The 25004-nt window shown below is 36.5% G+C and overlaps 1 protein-coding gene across 2 annotated transcripts in view; it reads left to right on the forward strand.

Annotated features, from left to right (window-relative positions):
• Positions 1 to 23008, forward strand: part of LRP6 (LDL receptor related protein 6) — a 126433-nt gene extending 103425 nt beyond the window's left edge. Inside the window, exons 18-23 of one of the 2 annotated variants that reach the window (XM_021001525.2) lie at positions 8893 to 9129; positions 9920 to 10030; positions 12919 to 13149; positions 14309 to 14445; positions 15276 to 15373; positions 17213 to 23008. In XM_021001525.2, the coding sequence (XP_020857184.1) occupies positions 8893 to 9129; positions 9920 to 10030; positions 12919 to 13149; positions 14309 to 14445; positions 15276 to 15373; positions 17213 to 17507 (1109 nt within the window). In that variant the 3' untranslated portion in view covers positions 17508 to 23008. The remainder of the gene's footprint in view (positions 1 to 8892; positions 9130 to 9919; positions 10031 to 12918; positions 13150 to 14308; positions 14446 to 15275; positions 15374 to 17212) is intronic. The other variant, XM_021001526.2, reaches the window with a different exon arrangement.
• Positions 23009 to 25004: the final 1996 nt, after the last annotated feature.

The following is a 25004-nucleotide window of genomic DNA, read 5'->3' on the forward strand; positions in this document are numbered from 1 at the left end:
AACTTAGGTGCCTTACCTCTTCCTTTCAAAAACCTTTCCTTCTCCCCTTCCCCCAAATTATAGTACATACTTTGGGTTTCGTTTTTTTAAATTACCTTGTATATTTATCTGTCTACATGTTGTATATTCTCTCTGCCTACCTCCCCTCCTTAAGTAGAGGGCAGGAACCGTTTCATTTTTCTTTGTATCCTAAATGCTATAGTGGATACTTAATAAACTTAAGTATAAATACTCTGTAAATCATAAAGTGATGTAGACATTAATTATCATTATTTGAGCTGTGAGGTCTTAAGTTTGAGTCCAGACTTATGTCTTACTCACTTGGCGACCCCAGTCATGTTACTTATCTTCTTAAATATCTGTATTTATTTTTCATCCTTACAATGTTTATAATTTTTATAACGCTTAACTCACAGATTGTTATAAAAAATAAAGGATACAATGTATAAAAATACTTTGTAATCCCATGAAGTGTTATATAATTGTTAATTACTATTATTCCTTCTAATGATATTTCTAAATGTGGATATCAAATTAAAATTCAGTTTCAGCAAGCATTTATTATATGCCTGCTATGTGCACAGAACTTTGGTAGGCTCTGGGAGAAGCACAAACAAATGAGTATTCAGCAGGAGACAAGGCTGAAAAGATATAATCACATCGGGTTGTGGAGGGTCTTGAATGCCAGGCAAAAAAAAAAAATGGACTTTGTTTACTAGGCAGGCTAAAAGAAACCACTGAAGAGTTTTGAGCAACAAAATGTAAGATGATCAGACATTTATGCATTTCTTGTGCATGTAATAAGAATTCTTAAGGAAGCTAAAGTTTTCAGAATCTACTTCAATATAAAACAAAAGGGAGGGAGCCTGTTGTCATTTCTTTCCATAAACTTCAGGCTGTTTGAAGAAACAGACTTGTAGAAAGCTTGATGATTCTCCTGGCAAATTTAGGCTTGTGAAATTCTCTGGCTGTATTTCTCTGCATCGAGAGTTTGCCTACGGTGTTTTTGGTTTTTTGGGGGGTGGTTTTTGCCCTTTCCTTTGTGTTTTGTTTTATTTTTTCCATCTCAAAGACAAAGATTAAGGCATTAAAATGTTTTACAGTTCTTCCTTAATTATCAAAGTAATATGAATAGATGGTAGTGAGTTGGTTAAATTTCTGCTAAAATAAAAATAAAAATTTTTGCTAAATTGTTCTTTCTGGAACAGTAGGAACAAATGTGTTTACCTTTAAGAAAATACCAAATTCTTTTTTTAAGGATATAACACAGGTTTATTGAGCAAACTTTAAAGGAGATTTATTTGTTTTTTTGTTCATAACCAAGAAGCTCCCAGACTACTCCATAATTCTCATTTAAGGTAATAGAATATGAGTGAACTGAATCACTTAGTTATAGTAATTACATGTCTTTAGGCAACACCAGTTTTAGAAGCCTTATGCAAGTTTGTTTATTTTCTATTTCAGACAATAAAAAAAAAACTTTCTTCTCTTCTCCTGCTATATTCTTTCCACAAAGATAGTTAGAAAACTGCACACTTGAATTGAAAACAAGATAATATTTTAAAACAAAACAAAAGCAAATGATTCTTTTTATACAAGTGACAAAATTTATACATTTTCTTCAGTTTGAGAAAAATGATTTATCTTCATTTCTGAATGGTTAAAAAGAAAGAATACAGAACTGAAGGATACTAATTTCTTTTTTTTAATTTTTTAAATTTTAATTTTTAAATTTTATTAATTTATTTTGGTTTATCAACAATCACTTCCATGCTTTTGAGTTGAAAATTTTTCTCCCTCTCCCCCTGCAAGACAAAACACAATCTGATATAGGCTTTACATTTACATACCCATTAAACATATTTTCACATTAGTGAAGTTGTAAGTAAAAATTAAAACCAATAGAAGGAACCATCAGAAAGAGGAAACAAAACTCAACAGAAGGTCAAAATAAGTGATAGCGATTTGACTTCCATAGTTCTTTCTTTGGATGTAGACAGCATTTTCCATCCTGAGGCCTCTAGAGATGTCTTACATCCTCGTAATGTTGAGAAGGGCTCAGTTTAACAATCTTAGTCATTGCATGACGTGGCTGTTATTGTGTACAAAGTCTTCTTGGTTCTGCTCACTTCACTCAGCACCAGACCATATAAATCTTTCCAGGTTTTTCTGAAGTCAGCCTGTTCATCATTTCTTATAGCACAGTAGTATTCCATTACATTCATATACCACAACTTGCTCAGCTATTCCCCAATTGATGGGCATCCTCTCAATTTCTAATTCTTTGCCACCACAAAAAGAGCTGCTATGAATATTTTTGTACATGTGGGTCCTTTTCCCATTTGTTTGATCTCTTTGGGATATAGCCCTAGAAGGGTATGCACATTTTTGTAGCCCTTTGGGCATAGTTCCAAATTGTTCTCCAAAATGGTTGGATCATTTCAGAACTCCACCAACAATGTATTAGTGTTCCAATTTTCCCACATCCTCTCCAACATTTATCATTTTCCTGTTTTGTCATGTTGGCTAATCTGATAGGTGTGATATGGTACCTCAGAGTTGTTTTGATTTGCATTTCTCTAATCAATAATGATTTAGAGCAGAAAATACCAAATTCTTGGTTTACCAAATAATGATGGTAACTCACACTTATGTCATAGTTGCAGATTTACAAAACATATTCCTCATGACAAGCCTGTAAAACATTATTGAAAATATTATTATTCCCATTTTATAGATGAAGGAATGGACTCAGAGAATTTTAAGTAACTTGGCCAAGGTTGCACAGGTAGTATTAAGTAGCAGAGTGGGGATTTGAACCCAGGTCCAGTAATCTTTTCATTAAGTGATTCAGTTACATGCATAATGTTGCCTAATTTATAAAATTTGCTTTACGTACAATTCTCTAGGAACATATGTTGTATAACATGAGATCAGTTTATACTGCCTATGGAACTGTCTTTGTATTGTTAACTCTAGAGCCAGAATTGTGCCTTCTGACACTTTAGACATCATTATTATGTCCCTGTTATGTACAGCTCTGCTTTAGGAAGAGTATAAATCAAGATCAGAGTTTTTGTCACAGGGTTTTGATCAAGATAAGTGTTTTGTAGTGCAAATCTTACAGCATTCTGAGGTGTATTATTACTATTAATAAGCCTAAATATTCTAGTTAGATGCATCCTATTGCATGTAGATGCATGTTCTAATAATAAATTTAGTGGTAAGTAATCAAACCAAGTGATTGAATAGAAGCAGCATACAAAATGGCATGAGAGAAGGAGGAGGTATGGGGAACCATTAGCTTTAGATTCCAAAGATGCTCACTTCTTCTAGAACACTGAGCAAGTCACTTAACCTTGTTGGGCCTCAGTTTTCTTTAAGGATTTAGACTAGAAGGCCTCCAGACTCCTATACTTTTCCTTTATATTTGTTTTTTCCTTTTCCCGGCATGTGTGCTACACACATGGAACCAACACTAGAATCAGAAAAATACTTGAATTCAAGTCCTAAGTCAAATTGCCTGCGACAACTAATATAGCAAGTCATAACCCTATCACAGCCCAGGCCAGTCCTCACCAATTACCTTGGTAGTAGGAGTTTCTGCCCTAAGAATGGCCTCTACATGTGACTCAACACTAAGTCAAAACCATACGTGTGTAGAGAATTATTTCATTTATAGCTGCTGTTAATGGAGGTTAAGAAAGGAATATAAGCCCTTTCAGTGTCTGAGGTGCAAGAATGGGTTGTGGAAAATAAAAATAGTTTATGTTCTTTGACAAAGAATAAAACATTGTTGAAGAAGCAATGAAAACCCAAATGCTCTGGTCATAAAATCAAGGATGTGTACATCTTTTTAAAAACATTTAGAATGTAAAGATTTCTCTACCATAATGTTTGTGTAATTTATCACAAATGTTTGTTTCCTTTATTGTAAGATGATGAGTGTTTTGCCTCTCTAATAGTGATTAAAATTCTCTTAAGTGCTTCGAATTTTTCATTATAGTCTCTCAGAGAATTTATTCATTCATATGACATCACCAATGATAATAAGACCTACATGTTTCCAGTCTTTTATTTCCAGCTGCCTTTCAGGTTAGATATCCTGCTGTCACCTCAAGCCCAATAGTAGACTTATCTTCTTTTCCTACCTAAAACAGCTTCCTCTTGACTTCGCCTTCAGTAGCCATATACTTATTAATCACACATGCTAAAAAACCTTAGGGTCATCTTTGATTCATCTCCTTGATCTAGTTGTGCAACAAATTTTTTTGATTACATTCCAAAATCTTTCTCTACCAGTTTGTTCCCTGTTCCCATTTCCACCTGTTAACGTTCTTATTTAGCTATCCTTCAAAGCCCAGCTCACCTGCTAGCTCTGTGAAGTTTTCCATGGTACCTCCAGGTAGAAATGATTTTTTTTCCTCATCTAAACTCATAGCACTTTGATTTTTACTGTATTTTAGTCTATATTGACTTTTTTTTACTCTATCTTGGGAATCTGGCATTTTTGTATCTCCCCTGGAGAAGTATGGTAGTTAGACACCTGGCCATGGAGCCAAGAAGACTTGGCTTCAAGTCCTACCTCTGATAATTATAATAAATTATAAGACAATACGTCAGAGATGCTGATCTGCATTAGTGGGAGTTTTCATGCTGGGAGTTCTCTACATTGATGAAATCACAGATCAGGACTAAAAAAAAAATTTACTCCATTGTCTAGTATAACACTACATTCCACATATTAGGCACTTAATAAATGTTAGCCAAATAAATCTGTCAAATTCACCTCTCCTTCCTATTTGTATTACCCTACTGCATGCAGGAACTCATTACAATATATATGCCTTACTAAAACAACCTCCCTGCTAGCCTCTCTGATTTAGTCTTTCCCTCTCCAAACAGACAAATATTCCTTAAGTACTTTTTTCACATCATTCTTATGTCTAAAATCTTCAGTGGCTCACTTACCCTTTCCTTCTTTCCCCTTTCTGAGCTTCTCTATTACTGTTGAGGGTGCCACCATTGTTGTAATACCTAAGTTTACAAATTTAGTGTCATCCCCAACTGCTTACTTTCATTCACCACACCATCCAATTAGTTGTGAAGTCGTGATTTCTGTCTCTGCATCTTTTTCATAGTCTCCTCTTTGCTACTTACATTATCACAAAAACACTAGTTCAGACCTTCATCTTCTTTCACCACTGTCTTCTCATCAGTCTTCCTGCCTCAAGCCTCTGCCCCAGTGTGATTCATCTGCCATGTAGATGCCAAAATGATTTTTCCTCAGGTTCTGGTCTGACCATATCGTCCCGCTACTCAGGAAACTTTGGTGGCTCCCTCTCACCTCTGGGGTCAAATAGAAACTCTGATATTTGCCATTTAAAGTTCCTCCACAATCTAGACCTTCCTGCCCTTCTAGTCTCCTTACATATTACTTCCTTCCACATACTCTACAATCCAGCCTTACTGTCCTACTCTCTGTTCCACATACACAACACTCCTTTTGTTTTCAGTTCTTTGTTTGGCCTTCCCCTGTGCCTGGAATACCCTCCCCTCTGACCTCTGCCTCCTGAAATTCCTAGTTTCTTTTAAGACTGCTCAAATGCAGCCTTCTAGTTGAAGCCTTTCCAGATCCCCCCAGCTATTTAGTGTGCTTCCATGCAAAGCTCCCTTCTGTTCATTTTGCATATATTGTACATATGTTTCTGTTAGTCAATCAACAAGCATTTCCTTTAACATCGACTATGTGTCCGGCAGTGTGCTAGGTGATAGAGCGACAGATACAGAAAGTGAAACAGAGGCAGCTAGTTGGCACGGTGGATAGAGCACCGGCCTTGAAGTCAGGAAGACCTGAGTTCAAATGTGGCCTCAGACCAAACACTTGACACTTACTAGCCATGTGACCCTGGGCAAGTCACTTAACCCCAATTGCCTTAAAAAAAAATGAAACAGTCTCTATTCTCAATGAGCTTATATTCCACTGGGGGAGCCAAAGCACATATATAAGCACATACGTATTTATTTTGCATTTATTTGTATATATTTGTGTTTATTAATACAAAATCAGTACAAGTAGTGAAACGTAAGGTAGGTAGAGACAAAAAACACTTAAAATTAGGATCAGGAAAGACTTTGTGTAAAAGATAGTATATATACACACACATGCACGTGTGATGGTCTCTCTGTTAGAATATAAACTACATGAAATCAGGAACTTTTTTTTTTTAATTTTGTTACGCTTAGCATTTGTCAGTGCCTGGCACAAAGTGAGTTTTGAATAAAAGGCTTTTAAAAATGTATTTATTCATTTTTAATTTTCAGCATTCACTTCCATAATATTTTGAGTTCCAGATTTTCTCCCCATCTCTCCCCCTCTCCCCACCTCTAGATGGCATGCAATTTGACATAGGTTCTACATATACATTCATATTGAACCTATTTTTTTACAGTAGTCATGTTGTAAAGAATTAGGACCAATGGGAGAAACCATGAGAAAGAAGAAACAAACAAAAAAAGAATAAAAAGAGAGAGAGCAAATAATATGCTTTGATCTGCATTTAGACTCCATAGTTCTTTTTCTGGATGTGGACAGCATTTTCTATCATGAGTCTTTTTGGAGTTGTCTTGGATCCTTGCATTGCTAAGAAGAGATGAGTCTATCAAAGTTAGTCGTTGCACACTGTAGCTGTTACTGTGTACAATGTTCCCCTGGTTCTGCTTACTTCACGCAGCATCAGTTCATTCAAGTCTTTTCCAGATTTTTCTGAAGTCTGCCTGCTCATCATTTCTTATAGCACAATAATATTCTGTTATATTCGTATGCCACAACTTGTTCATCCATTTGCCAGCTGATGGGCATCCCCTCAATTTCCAATTCTTTGCCAGCACAAAAAAGAGCTGTTATAAATATTTTTGTACATGTGGGTCCTTTTTCCATTTGCATGATCTCTTTGGGATACAGATCTAGAAGTGTGATTGCTGGGTCAAGGGATATGCACATTTTTATAACCCTTTGGGCATAGTTCTAAATTGCTCTCCAGAATGGTTGGATCAGTTCACAACTCCACCAACAATGCATTAGTGTTCCAGTTTTCCCACATCTTCTCCAACATTTGTAATTTTCCTGTTTTTTAATGTTAAAAGCTTTTTTAAAAAGTGGTTCAAGGCCCTCCACAATCTGATCCCATCCTGTTTATCAAATATTCTTGTTTCAGATTACTCTGTAACATTTACCGTCTGTTCTAGTCTGTGTGGTGTCCTCATTATCCTATCAACATGCCATGCTTATTGCTGCTTCTACTCATATTCTTTTTTTTGCTTTAAAAAAATGAGTTTTATTTCTTTTTATAAACAAATTTATTAGTTACTTATTTTTAATTTTTTTAACTCTGTAGAAATCTTTTTCTCGTTTATTAGTGTTTTTCTGTAATTACATGTAAAGATAGTTTTCAACATTCATTTTTATAAGATTTTGAACCCCAAATTTTTCTTCGTCCCTCCCTCTTCCCTAAGATAGGAAGCAATCTGATACAGGTTGTACATGTACAATCATGTTCATGAGAAAAAAAAACAAAAAACAAAATAAATAAAAGTAGTATGCTTCGATCTGCATTCGATCTGTGGTTCTTTCTCTGTATAGCATTTTCCATCATGAATCTTTTGGAATTGTCTTAGATTGTTGTATTGCTGAGAAGAGCTAAGTCTGTCACAGTTGATCATTGCACAATGTTGCTGTTACTGTGTACAGTGTTCTTCTGCTTCTACTCATGTCACTTTGCATCGGTTCATTTAAGTCTTCCTAGTTTTTTCTGAAATCATCTTGCTTATCATTGCACATTAGTATTCCATCACAATCCTATAACACAGCTTGTTCAGCCTTTCCCTAATTCATGGGCATCCCCTCCATTTCCAGTTATTTACCCTCACAAAAGGAACTGCTATAAATATTTTTGTACTTAGAGGTCCAATTCCTTTTTCTTTGATCTCTTTGGGATATAGAACTAGTTTGGTATTGCTGAGTCAAAGGGTATATAACCCTTTGAGCATGGTTCCAAATTGCTCTCCAGAATCATTGAAATAGTTCACAACTCAACTAACAGTGCATTAGTGTCCCTATGATTCCACATCCCCTCCAGCATTTGTTATTTTCCTTTTCCATTATATAAGCTAATCTGATAGGTATGAAGTGGTAACCCAGAGAGTTTTAATTTGCATTTCTTCAATTACTAGTGATTTAGAGCATTTTTATAGGTATTCATTGCTTTGTTTTCTTCTTCTGAAAACTGCCTGTTCATGATTTTTGACTATCAGTCAAGGAGTGGCTGTTAATTTTATAAATTTAACTCGGTTCTATATATATATTGGAGAAATGAGGCTTTTAACAGAGAAACTTTCAGTAAAAAAAATTTTCCCCAGTTTCCTCCTTTCCTTCTGATCCTGGTAACATTGGATTTGTTTGTACAAAACCCTTTAAATTGCATCGAATCATGAGTATCCATTTTACTTCCCATGATATATTTGTTCTCTCTCTGTCTTACCTTCCCCCTCCCCTTCTCCCTCCCTCCCTCCCTCTTTCCTCACCTTGTTTGGACATAAATCCCTCCCTTATCCTTAGATATGGTAGGTAAATTTTCCATGCACTCCAATTTGTTTTGGACTTATTTGATAAAGTGTGAGATATTACTCTGTGTATACCTAGTTTCTGCCAAACTCCTTTCCAGGTTTACCAGCAATTTTTTTTCAAGTAGTGAGTTCTTCCCCCGAAAGCTTGAATCTTTTGATTCATCAAATACTAGATTATCATAGTCATTTGCTGCTATGTGTTTTGTACCTAGTGCCTTATAGTAAGTTCTTTTTTTTTTCTTTCTCCTTCATTTTGTTTATTTGAAGAGCCTCCAACATGCTCCCCTCAGCAGTTTACATGTTTCACTGGAGAAATTGACTGCATCCCTGTGGCTTGGAGATGTGATGGATTCACTGAATGTGAAGACCACAGTGATGAGCTAAATTGTCCTCTCTGCTCAGAGTCCCAGTTTCAGTGTGCTAGTGGGCAGTGCATTGATGGTGTCCTTCGATGCAATGGAGATGCAAATTGCCAAGACAAGTCAGATGAGAAGAACTGTGAAGGTAAAATACTTTTCAGGGTATGTCAAAAGCATGGGTTAAAAAATTGGAATCCGGGGCAGCTAAGTGGCGCAGTGGATAGAGCACTGGCCCTGGAGTCAGGAGGACCTGAGTTCAAATCCATCCTCAGACACATAACACTTTTTAGCTGTGTGACCCTGGGCAAGTCACTCAATCCCATTGCCTAACCCCCCCAAAAACAAATTGGAATCCTTTTCGTTTGAATTAATTATTTTGGTTCGGCTATAAAGAATAGGCTTCTCGAGTGCCTTGTACTAAATTATTTCTGAATATAGTACTGTGGACATTTTCTTTCATTTATCAGGCATAAGAAGTACTAATTGTACAGTGTAATTGTCATTAAAAAATTAAAAATGGGACTAGGTTGCAAAAGAGGGATGTTTATTTTAGAGTCTGCATTTGAAAAGAAACTTAGTCTTTGGTCAAGATACTCTAGATTTATGGGGCTCAATTCCTTGAGAAGAGCAAACATTCCACTTACTTTTCTCATCCTCTCTCTTTAACAGAACCAAAAAAACTAGCTCTCTTTAGCATAGACAGCATTGAAAATAGAAGTTGAGTAAGAACAAAATGGGAAATTACTGATGGATTTATTTTCATTCTTTTTATTCCTGTATATTCTCACTCCACCTATGAAAATACTGTGGAGTTTTTCTCAGGTCATTTCTAGCAGTATAGTTACTTTTTCTTTGTACTTCCTGAATACTTGCTTCAGAATTTTTGCCAGATTGTGTTTTAAATAATTGTGACAATTTTTTTGCATTTTGTCTAGTGCTTTGTTTAATTGATCAGTTCCGTTGTACCAATGGACAGTGCATTGGAAAGCACAAGAAATGTGATAATAATGTGGACTGCAGTGACAAGTCAGATGAGCTAGATTGTTGTAAGTGGGGTTATAATCCTTGAAATCACCATTAAAAGGGGAGGGAAAAGGAGAAGGGGAATCATGTAATGTTTTTAAAAAATATAATACTTTTTGTTCTTCCTCTTCTTACCATGATATTCCATCCCAATAATATATTAATGGTAAGATAAACTCCTTCCACTGATTATTGTGTATCTTACAGATTTACAAATCCATAAATACTCTGTATTTTAACTTTTTCAATATGCTGAGCAGTTTTGCTTCCCAGTATTTTATTTCATTCCTGCTTTACTTATGGCTGATTAAACTTGAGTGTTTGTTAAATTAAGAGAACATATATGCTTTGAATCTGTATGCTTATGTGCATATATGTGTGCATTTATTGCATATGCTTAGAAAAGGAAAAAAAACAACTGCTGGGCGGGGTCATTTCCGTTGAGTTTTGTAATTCAGCCTTTTGTTAGAATGCTGTAGTTCATTCTTTTTTATTTCATATTACATTTTTTTAAATTAACAAACTTTTTTTTTCACTCAAACCAAAAAGCCACCCTCCCCATTGAGAAAAAAAACCAAAACCTTTTAAGCAAGTATGATCACTATGTTGGCCATGTCCAAAGATACATTTCTCATTCTGCAACATGAATCCATCTCCTCTTTGTCAGGAAGTGGGCAGGATGTATCATTATTGATCTCCTGAATCGTGGTTTTGTCATTGCATTAATTAGAGTTCTTAAGTCTTTCAAAGTCATTTGTCTTTATAATGTTGTTGCTGTTAGAATTTAGCTTCTAGTTCTACTTATTTTGTTTTGCATCAGTTCATATAGGTCTTCCCAGGTTTCTATAAAACAGTCCTTTTCGTCATTTCTTGTGGCACATAGTAGTATTCTATTACATTCATATACTAAAATTTGTTCAATTAATAGACTTCCATTTCCAGTTATTAGCCATCATAAAAAGAGTTGTTATAAACATTTTTTATACCTGTGGTTTCTTTTCCTCTTTCTTTGATCTCTTTGGGGTATAAGCATCATAGTAGTATTGCTGGATCAAAGGGTAGGTACAATTTATTAATTTGGGAGGCATAGTTCTAAGTTCATTGCTAGAATTGCTGAATCAGTTCACAGCTCCACTAACAGTGCATTAGTCTGTCTGTTTTCTCCAGTTTCTCTGTCATTTTCTTGACCCTTTAGTGAACCAATTCAACTCTACGCTGTCCCTGAGACTTATCTTACTTCTCTTCTTGCCCTACCAAGCTTCCGTTTTGGTTTATTTCCATCATCCACAGTTTGCTCCTACTCATGTGTTGCTGAAGGAGGAAGAGAAAAATCACAAAACTGTGCTGACATCATTTTGATTAGAACCTCATTAGGGCAAGGCAATCCTTTCCACTATCCAACTCATTGTAATAGCTTTTTCAAACTTTTTCATCCCTCCTTAAACCTTCCATGCCTTCCCTACCCCTGTATTCTCAGCTGAGAAATTTGCCTCATATTTCACTGAAAAAATTGAGACTATTTCCCAACAGCTCCCTCTTACCTCTTCCTCCTTATCTCACATCCCTCAGAGGCTTTTCTTCGCTCACATCTGTCTCACATGAAGAGATGGTCCTTCTCTTTGCCAATATAAACCCCTTTCCCTTAATACCTGCCTTACCAGTCCTCAGTCTCCTTTGCTGGTTCTTCATTGTCCCCCATGGCTTAATCCCAGGCCCTCTTCTCTTCTCTTCTCTTTTTATACTGTTTCACTTGATGATTACATCAACTCTCTGTGGATTCACTTATCATTTCTATACTAATGATTCTAAGGTCTGCCTACCCAGACTTACCTAGCTGGAGGCCTCTGTTTACCTCTGGTCTTGAATCTCCAGCTACGCATTGGATATCTCGACCTGGATGTTCTATACACATCTTAAACTCAACATGTTTAAAACTGAATTCATAATCTTTTCAAACTCTTCCTATTTTTATTGTCCTTCCTGTTTATTTCCTATTATACCATCCTCCCAGTCACTCAAGATCATAACCTATGTCATCTTTGACCTCTCTCTCACTCCCTGTTCTGTTCTACCTCTCTCATGTGTACACACACACACACACACACACACACACACACACACACACACACACATATGTCCTTCTCTCCTCTGACACCTGCCTGATCCAGGACCTCATCAGCTAATGCTTCAGCTACTGCAGTAGCCTTCTGGTTGTTCTCTCTGCTTCAAGTCTCTCTCCACTCCAGTCCATACCCTATTCAACTGTCAAATTGATCTTCCTAGAGAAAAGGTCTGACTATACCACCTCTCCTGTTCAGTAAACTCCAGTAAATCCATATTACTTCCAGAATCAAATATGAAATCCTCTCTTTGGCTTTTAAAGTTCTTCACAGCCCAGTTCTTTCTTATCTTTCCCAGTTTTCTTCCACTGTCCTACCCTCCATGTATTTTTCAATCTAGTGACACTGGCTTCCTTGCTGTTCCTCTCACATATACTCTATCTCCCAATTCCATGAATTTTCAAGGTTGTCCCCCATGTCTGGAATTCTCTTTCTTTCAATCTGCATCTCCTTCAGATCCCAGCTAAAATCCTACCTTCTACAAGAATCCCTTCCAAGACTTGTTTAATCTTAATACCATTCCTCTAAGATTATCTCCATTTTATCCTGGAATAGGTTGTTTGCACATAATTGTTTGCATACTCGTGCCCCTAATAGGCCTAATAGAAAGGCATTAGACTGTGCGGTACTTAGGAATGGGTCCCAGGTTTGTTTTTGTTTTGTGGCCTTTCCTTGTTTCCCCAGCATTTAGTACAGTGTCTGGCCCATAGTAGGCACTTAGTAAATGTTTGTTTACTTGACTGGGTAGTATGCTGCTTTTTTTTAGAGAATTCTTGTCTTCTCCATTTCAGATCCAACTGAAGAGCCAACCCCACAGGCCACCAATACAGTCGGCTCAGTGATCGGAGTGATCCTCACTATTTTTGTGTTTGGAGCCATGTACTTTATCTGTCAGAGGGTGTTCTGTCCACGAATGAAGGGAGATGGGGAGACAATGACAAACGACTATGTAGTTCATGGACCAGCATCTGTGCCCCTTGGTTATGTGCCTCATCCTAGTTCTCTGTCAGGTTCTCTTCCAGGTGAGTTAGACTGGAGGGCTACTGTGGTGAAAATCAAATTCCATTATAATATTGTTTCTTAGTAGTGTACAATGAATTAAAAAAAATAAATGTTGTTGTCTTTCCTTTTCCTGTTCTTCACACAAGGTATGCTTTATGAAAATTACTACAAATATGTAATAAAATAATTCTCAATTTTTATTTGCTATTTTATTTGCCACCGGTAGGTGGTTCCCTTTGCTTAAAATGAGGTCAGCATGTCCATGTAGTTGGAGAAGGGGAAGAAGTAATAAATTACTACAGGCTTACTATTGGAGGGAATCCCAGGGGTCCTAAAGCTAGAGAAGAAATAGAGGGCAAGAAAATAAGCCAATTAAGAAGTCTTTCTGCACCTGGAATAATCGGGAGATATAAGAGAGAGCCCTAACTAGATATGACAGCACTGGGATGAGGTTTCCTTTCTTCGGGAACAGCCAGAAATACCAGAGGCTGACCAAAGAGGTAGAGGGAAATGTTTAAATATGGAATTAGAATTTCCCTTTCCCAAGTAACTGCTCAGTTTCCTTAATGATAAAAAGAGAAATGCCACTCCAGAGGCTTTCTGAGGGCATTCCTGTAAGCAGATTTTCAGAAGTTTCATTAATTGTAATAATAGTGATCATCATCATTATTTATCAAATCATCTAAAGAATTTGGGGTATTGCCAGAAATATACATAGACTTTTATCTTTACCCTCTGTTATGTGGCTCTGAAAATTCTGTTTCTACCAGCCAGCATAAGCATTTTCTTTCAACTCTGTCTTTATACCTAAAAATTGTTTTCTCTTCAATAAAAATATTGCTGAAATTCCTCTTTACCCCCAAGAGATTTTCAGGGCTGTTTATGGGGAAGAACTTAGATGTTTCTCCCTCTCTCCTTCCCTCACTCTATCCCCCCATAGAGCTAGCTCAAACCCTTAGGTTTAATGACAGCTGTCAAATTAAAACAGCATACAATTAATTCAGTTGTAGAATCATGTCTACTCTTTCCATTTAGGTATGTCAGAGTAAATGTATGGAAGAAAGAGTTTATATTATTATTTTGTGTGTTTTCATTATTAGGTTTACAGGATTGAGTAATCTTATTGATTTTTGAAGTTTGAAAACTAATTAATGCATTGTTTTCCCTTTTTTGTTCTAGGAATGTCCCGTGGCAAATCAATGATTAGTTCCCTCAGTATCATGGGTGGAAGCAGTGGACCACCTTATGACAGGGCTCATGTCACTGGAGCATCATCTAGTAGTTCTTCAAGTACAAAGGGCACCTACTTCCCTGGGGTAAATGTTCTCTTTAGTATTTCCTATATTCTTCCTTTGCTTCTGTAATAGCACTCTTTCTCTTGAAAAATGAGCTACAACTTTAAAATAATATATCTTCAAATGGGGAGGGGGGGAGAGATAAGCTTACACTGGAAAACTGCATGAAATTAAGAATATTTATTTTCAATTTTTTTTTTACATTTCCATTCAAATTTAGATATCTTGTTCATTTTTGTAACAATATCTTAATCAGTTTTGATGATGCATCATAGCAGGGTCTTTGTGGTTTTATCAGTTCCTAGGATGAAAATTACTGGTTTTAAAATTAAGTAGATGAGACTATAAGGAAGAAGTTTATCTTCCTATCCAATAAGTCTGACTTTTAAACTTAACTATAAAATGAACAAGTCTCTCTAAGAACTAGGTTGAGTGCCTAAGGCTTATAGAATAAAATAATTATCAGTTAAGGGTCCTGAGGATGCTGGAAGCCATTCATTCCGTGAAACTGGTCAAATAAGGGAAAGTATTATCACAAATTTTCCTTTTTGAGTATCTATTCTAATGTCAGCAACTCTGCCCTGAATAGTTATAACTTAGAATCATTTGGACAGACCTCTTACAAATTGTGTTTTTGTCTCATTATCTGTGTTAAAATTCTTTCATATTAAATGAAATTTATATGTTGACTATAGAATTCACATTTTGTTATCCTTTATGATTGTTTTTAAAGGGTACTTTTGTGAAGTGGAATATATGCTTAGGGGATAGAAATTAGGGGGGGAAACCCAGTTATCCTTTTCTGTGTTAGAGTGATTCTGTTTAATTATTTATATCATGTTTCTTTTCAGATTTTGAACCCTCCACCATCCCCAGCCACAGAGCGTTCACATTACACCATGGAATTTGGCTATTCTTCAAACAGTCCTTCTACTCATAGATCTTACAGGTAATATAGTTCTTTTCTACCCTCACATGTAGCTTCTTCCTTCCTCCATCATTCGTTCTTAGCATAAGTCAAGGTGTTTATATAGAGGAAAGTAGAGTAGAAGTAAGAAGAAGTACGTAATGGTCACAGGGCCAGGAGCAGGTGTAGCTTCTGTGGCGCTAACATAACAGATTCATATTCTTTTAATGTACTGTGATTTTCCCTCTAGAATGCTAGCCCCAGGGAGAGCTGTGATAGAACAGCAACACTGGTAGTCAGGAGCTTTGAGAATCAGCCCAACAGGTTGTGAGACTTGTGGGTTTTCCTTCTTTTAGCTGCGATTTCTTCTGAGGCAAACCCTAAAGGAAATGGAATGTTAGGATCCTTGAACATTTGCATGTGACCAAGATAACTCAAGAATTCTGACATCAGTTATTTTATTTTGTGCTTGAGCCTTGCCTTGTTTCACCTTCATAACCCCTATTGCTCTCTTCACCCCCACCCCCCACTCCCCACATACACACCATACATACTTTTTCACCTTCATTGGCCTTCATCCAACAAAAATTGTAGATTATGTAGAATACCTTGATTGGAACTGTTAATGAGAAAAAGATAGTTATGGCTTGTTTGGGAAAATGGGAGCAGGACAAATAAAGAAGTAGCTGTTGAATCAACTTAATCTCCATTTTCACTAGCAACTTCACTTTCTTCCCAGTATCTCGGTCTTTACTTAGCCATATCACTGAGTATAGGAGTCAGAAGATGTGGTTTCTAATTCCAGCTCTACCACTAACTAGCTGTGTGACCTTGGACAAATCATTGATCTTTTCTGACCCCCTCAGTACCTTCATCTATAAAATGGGCTAAATGATTTCTAAGTTCTGTTCTAGTTTTCATATTCCATAAAGTATAAAATGAATAATTTTTAAGAGTTAGGTGACAAAGAAGATAAAGTGGGGCAGCTAGGTGGTGCACTGGCCTAGGAGTCAGGAAGACCTGAGTTCAAATCTAGTCTTAGACAAGACCCTTGACATTTACTAGCTATGTGACCCTAGGCAAGTCACTTAACCCCAATTGCCTCGTGCAAAAAAAGATAAAGCGAAAGCCCGACATGATAGTGAATAATTCTTTTAACTGCTCCAATATGAATAATCAGATTTTTCTCGTACGTACTCAGAGAAGTTTCTGTGTTTAAAAAAACCCCAACAATCTATTATCGTTCATATAATAACCACAACAATAGCAACAGCTAGTATTTATATAGCACTTTAAGGTTGGCAAAGTGCTTTACAAATATTATCTCATTTTATCTTCATGAAAACTCTGTGGAAAGTACTTCTTGTTATTGTCTCCATTTTACAGATGAAGACATTGTGGGGCAGGAAAAGGTTAAGCAGCTTGCCTAGGATCACATAACTGGCAAGTGTCTGAGGTAGGCTTTGAACTTGGGTCTGACTCTAAGTGTAGGACTACTCAAGGCACAACTTCACTGCCTCACAGCCAGGATGTATATTGGCCAGCATGTTTCCAAGGTCTTTTTTCCTTTATAAGCAGTCCATGTTACTACCCTGCTGATAAGTGGGGTGGTTTATGCACTTTCTAATGTGTAAACATACCCACGTGTACACCGTTTTCCTTTTTTTCCCCTCCTTCATGGTTTCTGTTGTCTTTTTCCCTCCCCAGTGAAAAATTGTCTTAAGAGGCTTGGGCTGATGTGCATGGTTGGAATAATGTTCTTTCAAGCATTTTCCTGTCTGAGTTTTTCCTTCCACAGCAAAGTAATTCTAATACCGTTTGTGATGAAGACCCATCACTTCTGTGCAGTGGAAACCATCCTCTGTTCTTTCTTTCTCCTAGCTACAGACCGTACAGTTACCGCCACTTTGCACCTCCCACCACCCCATGCAGCACTGATGTCTGTGACAGCGACTACGCTCCAAGCCGGAGAATAACTGCCGCAGCCGCAGCCAAGGGCTACACCAGTGACTTAAACTATGACTCTGAGCCTGTGCCCCCACCTCCCACTCCACGGAGCCAGTACCTGTCAGCCGAAGAAAACTATGAAAGTTGCCCCCCTTCCCCTTACACAGAGAGGAGCTACTCTCATCACCTCTACCCACCTCCACCGTCCCCCTGTACAGACTCCTCCTGAGGAGAGCCCCCCCCTCCTCTGACTGCCTCCAGTGTAAAGTGTAAATACAAATTGGGTGAGATCTGGAGGGGGGGGAGGGAGCTGTCAGAGAAAGGTGAGGCAGACTGTGTACAGATAAGAGTTTTAAATGGGGTGGGGAATACTGGAGATATTTGTACAGAAGAAAAGGATATTTATATATTTTCTTAACAGCAAAGTTGCTGCTTGTGCCATAAAAAAAATTTGTATAAAATAAATTTGTACTAAAAATTTTTATTTTTACAAACTGAACACACAAAACATGCCTTAAACCCAGGGAAGTGACTGTGAATATACATAGGAAACAGAAAGACAAGGGTGAATCACTGTCTAGTAAGATGTGGGCTTTGTTGATACCAAAAAAAGAAAAAAGGTCCATGACCATCTCAGAGTAGCAAACCATAGGTACTTTGAAGTTGCTAATTATCCTTCATGTTAACTATGGAGAGTCAGCAGCTAAAGTTTAAATATGGGGTAGGAGAAAGAAAAGTTACTAACAAAGGGCTTTGTTTTCTATAGGAAATACAGTGATTTCAGCAATGAAAATATATATATACTTTAAAAATAGTCCATTTTATGATGATTTCTTTTGGGAAGAGTATATCAGTTGTCCAGTATCATGTCACACAGTTGTGTGTGTGTTCATTTATCTCACACACACAGACGCACCCATCTCTACCCTGGAACTTCCATCTCTGTTTGAAACTAATATTCTCCTTAGGCCATCTGTCCTACCTCCTTTCCCTGACAGTCAGTCCTATGGATGCTTTAGCCAAGATGCCATGATTTATTTTTTTAAAAATTATTTTCCAGCTAATAATAGAGGAGTTTTCTAATTGAAATTTTTTTTGTAATCGTTTCCATTTCCCAGTAGTCTCAGTTTTCCTGCTTGACTCTTTCTTCTGCATAATGTTCACAAGTTTAACATTTCATTATCCATTTCCCTTCCCAAGATATCTTTCCTTCAGTGCTCACAGATATGTCAATATTTTCTATGACATATGTTATAGACAGTGTTTATGAATTATAAATTTAGTCTATTGTAAATTAATCATATATCCTTGCAGTACTTTCAGTGTATATCACAATATAAATCATTTTATATAAATATATATATTTTCTGAGTACAAAGCATTTAAACCTATTGGAGACAATCTATTAAAATAATGAACTCATTGGAAGGGTTTTCCCAGCTATATATTAACTCTGTTCTTTCATGTTCAGTAAGCCAGTTTTCTCAGCATGACTTTTACATACCTCTTCTTGTGTGGCATGCGTTTAATACTTTAGTGTTTTCCACTGTGAATATTAGGGTGGTTGTTTTTTTTCCAGATTATCCTTAACCAAATTATTCTTAATTCACTTCATGTTTGTTTTAAAATATGTTCTCTCTCCAAACCTGTTTTGATTGAAACAGTTGGTGTTTAAGTCATTTAAACAAGAAATCTGTTTGGACTGAATGGGAAGGTGAACTATTTTATTTGTTGAATCTTAAAACTGAGGTGGAAGGGAAAGAGAAAAATCCTTTATATTCAGTCTGCCAAGGTATTGAGGCTGCTCCATCCTTAGTCATCAGGGACAAGATATGGTCTGATCTCAGCACTGCCACCTTACATGTTTCCAGTTCCTTTCTGCTAAAAAATGAATAGACTTAAAAGTAGCATGTTTTCATTTAAACTTGTGAAGTTTTAAGAAGTTATCTAATTTTGCTACTGTGAAAGCATGGCTCAAATCCCTGGGTTCCAGTGCCCAAGAGAAAACAGTGTAAACTGTTCAATATTTTTAGCAGGAGTGAAGTAACTTTTTTAAGTAATTGAAAATGCTTAGGTAATTAGATAATTTTAAAAAATGTTATTTCTAAGTCATCCTCAGATTATTGAAAGCAAAGAACAGGTCTTAGTACTATATTTGCATAAATGATAGTCTGTCAGCTGTCTTACAGTTCATTCAGGCAGGTGATGACCCTTCTTAGCAATGTAAAAAACAATTATGGTCTTCAGGCAGGATGGACATTGAAGGTGTATTGTGTGATATGCAAGGGGAACATGATCCGTGTGAGAAGAATAAGGTGATCAATAGCTGGGTGTCAGTCAGAATTTGAGAATTCTACATGTTTACATTTTTTTAATATGCAGCTTTACCATGTGGGGTTCCTGTGTGGGCATTTGCACTATATGAACTAAGAAGAATGTTGCCTTGTTAGACCTCAGTTCAGGTATTTGTACCACGATGGCAATGGTCTCTTCTTGCAAAATACTAATTTGTGTGCCAATTTTTATTGGAAAATAATTTGAAGGTGATTCAGCTTAGTTTCAGTATCCTCTTTCTTCATTAAAAGTTTCTGGAAGTATTTTTTGGGTAGGGCAGAATAGATAAATTTGAGTTAAGTATTGTTAGCTTTCAGCCTAGTTGGACAGTTAAGCCTAATTGAACTGCACATCAGTTATTTAACATTTATTTGACCATGAGTGACAGTGAGTGGAGTTAGTTGGAAAGGATAAATGGACACATGAGAAGTCTTATTTGCTAAATCTGAGAAGGTTTGTTTCATTTTGAATCAAGCTCTACATTTTGAAGTAAGATTTCTAGGTAGAACATGAATAAAATTCGTTTTATTTTGGATTAACAGATTAGTATTAAAGTATTTTGTGGTGGTGTTTTTTTGTTTTTGTTTTTCACATCATGAAGTATGCCTCTCCTGTGTGTTGGATAGCAACATAATGTGTTGGAAATAGCACTGGACTGGGAATCAGTAGACCAGGGTTCTTGTTTTAGTGGCTTCTAAGGTGCCTTTTAAAGTCTATGATTCTTTGATTATATGATTTATATAACCAGCTCGCATGCAAAAAGGCAGCCAACATGTAGTGGATGGAGAGCTGGGCTCAGAGCTGAGCAGACTTGGGCTCAAGGTTCACCTCTGACACGTGATGGCTGTGTCATCCTGTGTGGGTCACTTAACCTCTCAGTACTAGAGACAACTCTGAAATTGTAACTTGCAGAGAAAGTTGCTGACCTGCCTTGGTGAAGGGAGTTTCCTCACCTGGGTGTTCCCTGCATCAGTGAAATCACAAGTCTGGTCGCTATTCCTACCTTGCGTGAACAGAAAGCCATGGCTGTACCCTGGATATTCAGAGTTATCTGCACAGGGAAATGGCGCTTATAATCTTTACTTAGTGCAGACTGTTTTGGGGATGATTGGGAGGAAAATGTTTAAGATGATTTAAGTTTGACTTCATTCACCATTTTACAAAATCCCAAGGTTGGAGAATTAAGTTGTAACTAAAGCCAAGCATAGTGCCTAAAACATAATATGCCCATTATCAATGTTGGATTCTGGATTCTTAACATTTGTATAGCACTTTATGATTAACAAAGTGCTTTTCTCCCACGGTTGTCCCTTTGAAGTAGGCTTTTTACGAATGAGGAAACAAACACAGAGGCTTTAAATGACTTGCCAAAGGAGACATAGTAAATCAAAAGCCAGTTCTGGCTCAAAATCCAGTGTACTTTCTACTCTGTGACTTATTCTGTGGCATTTTTGTTTTCATTACAGTGTCCATTTTTAGTATTTATTCTGCCTGCTAATGAAACTTCAGTGGTTTTGTACGGTATTCATGGCACAGGAGGCATTCTGAGAGATCCTGGTTCTCACAGATGCCACTGATTTGTTGAAAATGGTTACAAGCATCAATTGTCAAAGCACAGCTCTGATGTTTTTAGTAAAGAATTTGAGATTTTCATACATTTAACACAACCTTCCCAAATTGGAAGGCCATTCAGTTGGCCTTACTGTAATGGCCTTACTATGGCCTTTTTAGTCCGCATGGCCTTGTAAGTAATCAAGGATGATACACTTGAATGGAGCACAGAGCTGATAAAAACAGGCAATAATTATATGAAAATTCAAAAAGTGCCTGTATTAGGCATTTGAGGTAAAAATACCCTCAGGGAATTTAGAGTCAAGGGGTTATAAAGCACTATTGTAAAACTTCTTATTCTTGGGAGGAAATCTATATTTCTTTCCAAACCTCTTAACCCCAAAGTGACCCTAGTCTTCCTTACGTTCACTAATATACTTGTTCATTGCTCCTGCAAGGAATAACACTTGTATCTCAATAATGACTTCTGTGATAGTGTTTATAAAAGAAGATTCAAAATTTCTCATTTTCATTTGAAATAAGCACAAAAAAGTTTTGTAAATTGATGTTTGACTAAAAGCTTATTAATAGGGAACTACATTTAGCTAAATAACGTCCTAGAGACCTTAGCCTTGAATCATAATTAAACTAGGTTTAGAACTGGAAGGAAGCTGAGGATTTCTATGTTAAGCCAAGTAACTTGAAAGTAAATGATTGCTCTAGATGGCCTCAACAAAATAGATGGTTCAGGGGCAGCCAGGTGGTGCAGTGGATAGGGCACCAGCCCTGGATTCAGGAGGACCTGAGTTCAAATATGGCCTCAGACACAAGACACTTAACTGGCTGTATGACCCTGGGCAAGTCACTTAACCCCATTGCCTAGCAAAAAAAAAAAAATGAAAACAAAATAGATGATTCAAACACCATCTATTAGTCTATATTATTCATTTGGCATGGAAGTAAATGACCAAATAAGTACAAATTTCAGCCAGTCTTCTATTAAGTAATAAATAATTTCCTTTTGTGTCGAAGGCAGCATAGACAAAAAAGTTTTGTCAGGGGCCCAGAGTTAATTGCTGACCTAAGTAGATTATATTCTTGGTATTTTCACAGCATGATTATTTTTATGATGACACCAAAGAATTAGACAGTACACATTTGCTTAACTGTCCATGCTTCATTTTAGTCCAAAGGTTGGTTGTGATTTAAAGAGTAAAAACTTTAATTCTGGTATCCTAATAAGAAGTGCATATTGAAAACAATAAGGCAATGAAGGCTGATTCTTAAATCCATTGTAACACGGTTAAATTGTTTGGGTTATTAGGGAAAATATAAATATATTTTTTATATAAAGAGGATACCAAGAAGCTTAAGCTGTACTAGCCTTGTTTGCAAATGAAGGATTTGGTGCTGCTTTCAGATGTTTATCCTTTGTGTTTTTGTTTTGTTTTTGTCTTTTTTTTTTTCATTTTTCTTGAGCTTTAATCTTTGTCATTGTCTTAAAGTCAGCTGGTAGTATTTCTTGTTCATCGACTTTGGTACGATGGTGCTTTGCAAGGATGTATTTATAATATAATGACCAACATTTGGTCAGCCCCTATCCACTTGTTCACTGTTACTTACAACACACACACACACACACACACACACACACACACGCACACGCACACACCCCTCCCCTTTCTTTTGTAAAATAAATGCTTTACTTGTAAACTGTATAAAAACAGACACCTTGTATAAATCCCCATTTTGATTATTACAATAAGCTGAGTTGTAACAAATGAAATGTTGATTTTTATAATAAAACAAGAGTGGAAAAATATTGCTTGAAGTAAGAAAATAAAACTGTTGTCAGTTGTGTTTTGCTAATGACCAAAGTAAGATTGTATGATGGGTTTTAGAAACAAATATCACCTTAATTATTTACTACAAGTGTCCTACTGCCACAAGAGACAAATTTGAGAAAACTTGTTGTTTAGATATGATCTTTAAAGTAGAGGAGAACCTCAGAGAAATCATCTAATCCAACACACACCCCCGCCATTTTACAGATGAAGGAACTGAGACTGCAACAGGAAGTAGCAGATCTGGGGTTAAAACCTATTTCCCCTAAATCTAAAACTAGCAATCCTTCCACTCCATCACAGTCTGAGTACTAAAGGATTTTACTTTGTTTTCAGTTAACCCCAGGGAAAACTAGATGACTTCAACAGTGGGCCCCACTTTAGTCTTCCATACAGTTTCTAGTAGAATAAAATTGGGATGAAGGATTGGAACTGACTTTATTGGTATGAGGAAATACCCTCTAAAAATGTCTCTACAACTTAAAGACTGAAGAGCAGTGGTGTCAAAACGCCGGTAGAAATGGGGGTCTTTACGTAAGGAGCCCTATGGGCTGCATATTGACTTGGTTTTAAAATGGAATATTATCTGTGTTTTATTCTATTAAATATTTGCGAATTACATTTTAATCTGGTTTGGGCTTCACTAAGGAAACGTTCTGACACTTCTTATCCTAGAGCAGCAAAAGGTTAAATGACTTGCTTATAACACAGCCAAAGGCAGAGCTTGAACACAGACTCATCATAGAATCACAGGTTTCGAGTTGGAAAGAACCTTAGAAGACCATTGAATCTCTTCCTCCACCCCCATTTTACAGATGAAAAAGAGACAGAGGTGATTTCACTTGCCCAAGGCCGAACAGCTAGTAAGTACCTAACAAGCCCAAGTCTTTCTGGGTCCAAGATCAGCTGGCTATCTACCATGTCTTGCTCCCTCATAATGTAATGCTATAACACAAGTTGCAAAGCTAATTTCATAGCATGCAAGAGAGTAGTGGGAAAGTAAACAAGGTACCCAAACTATTAAGTTTCTAATGAGGCCCAAACCTTGTTATGGCTTGATGAGAGAAAATGGCGGTATGATCTCAGCCACTTGAGAAAAAAATTGGACTACTGTGCTGTACTGGATATAGCCAAAAAAGATCTTGTTCTTGGAGTAATTTGATAGGTACTCACCAGCAAATTATTAGACAAGGTAGCTTGAAGCCAATTGGTATTACAAAGGTGCTTTTAAGAAATGAATAATTACACTGATTACATTATAGGTTCCATGTGACTCCTCCCATTCTACCATGTAATTCTACCTTCTGAATAAAAATAAATCAAAGAACGAGTTATACAAGTTTGACAGAGCCTTTGAAAAGAAGGGCAGACGGATTCCAACAGGAAAAATGATCTAATGCTGGGGTTCTTAACCTGAGATCTATGGCTAGATTTGGGAGTCTGAATTTGAATGGGGAAAAAAACCTTTATTTCATCATAATTGGTATCCTTTGTAGTCCTATTTCTTATATTCTCTGCATTAAGAACATTATTCTGAGAATTCCCATAGACATTTACCAGATTGCCAGAGGAATCATGTCACAATAATGTTGAGAACCCCTGCTCCAAAGATTTTTTTTAAGCCCCACCATAAAAAAATTAGAGTATAATGGAAAGTCTTAATGATGAAGACAAAGATAATGAAAAACAAAATAGGCCATCTTGATTATATACAATTTAAATATTCTTGCATAACTAAAATTGATCAACCAGAACAAGAAAAAGATACAGATTGAGAAAACATCACTTGAGTATTTCCACAAAAACATGATATCTAAAATCTATGGGGAATTGACATCTAAAATTAAAAAAAAAACTTTCCCCCATTAGGCAAAGTGGTCAAAGACAATTAAATGTTTTCAAATGAGGAAATGCAAATTAGTATCACCCATTTAAAAGTAGAAATTAGTGAGCAGATATAATACCCATAAAATTAGCAAAATAGGAAGATTCCATGT

Source organism: Phascolarctos cinereus, unplaced genomic scaffold (assembly GCF_003287225.1).
Source record: "Phascolarctos cinereus isolate Bilbo 61053 unplaced genomic scaffold, phaCin_HiC Scaffold_1;HRSCAF=81, whole genome shotgun sequence".
Classification (NCBI taxonomy): Eukaryota; Metazoa; Chordata; class Mammalia; order Diprotodontia; family Phascolarctidae; genus Phascolarctos; species Phascolarctos cinereus.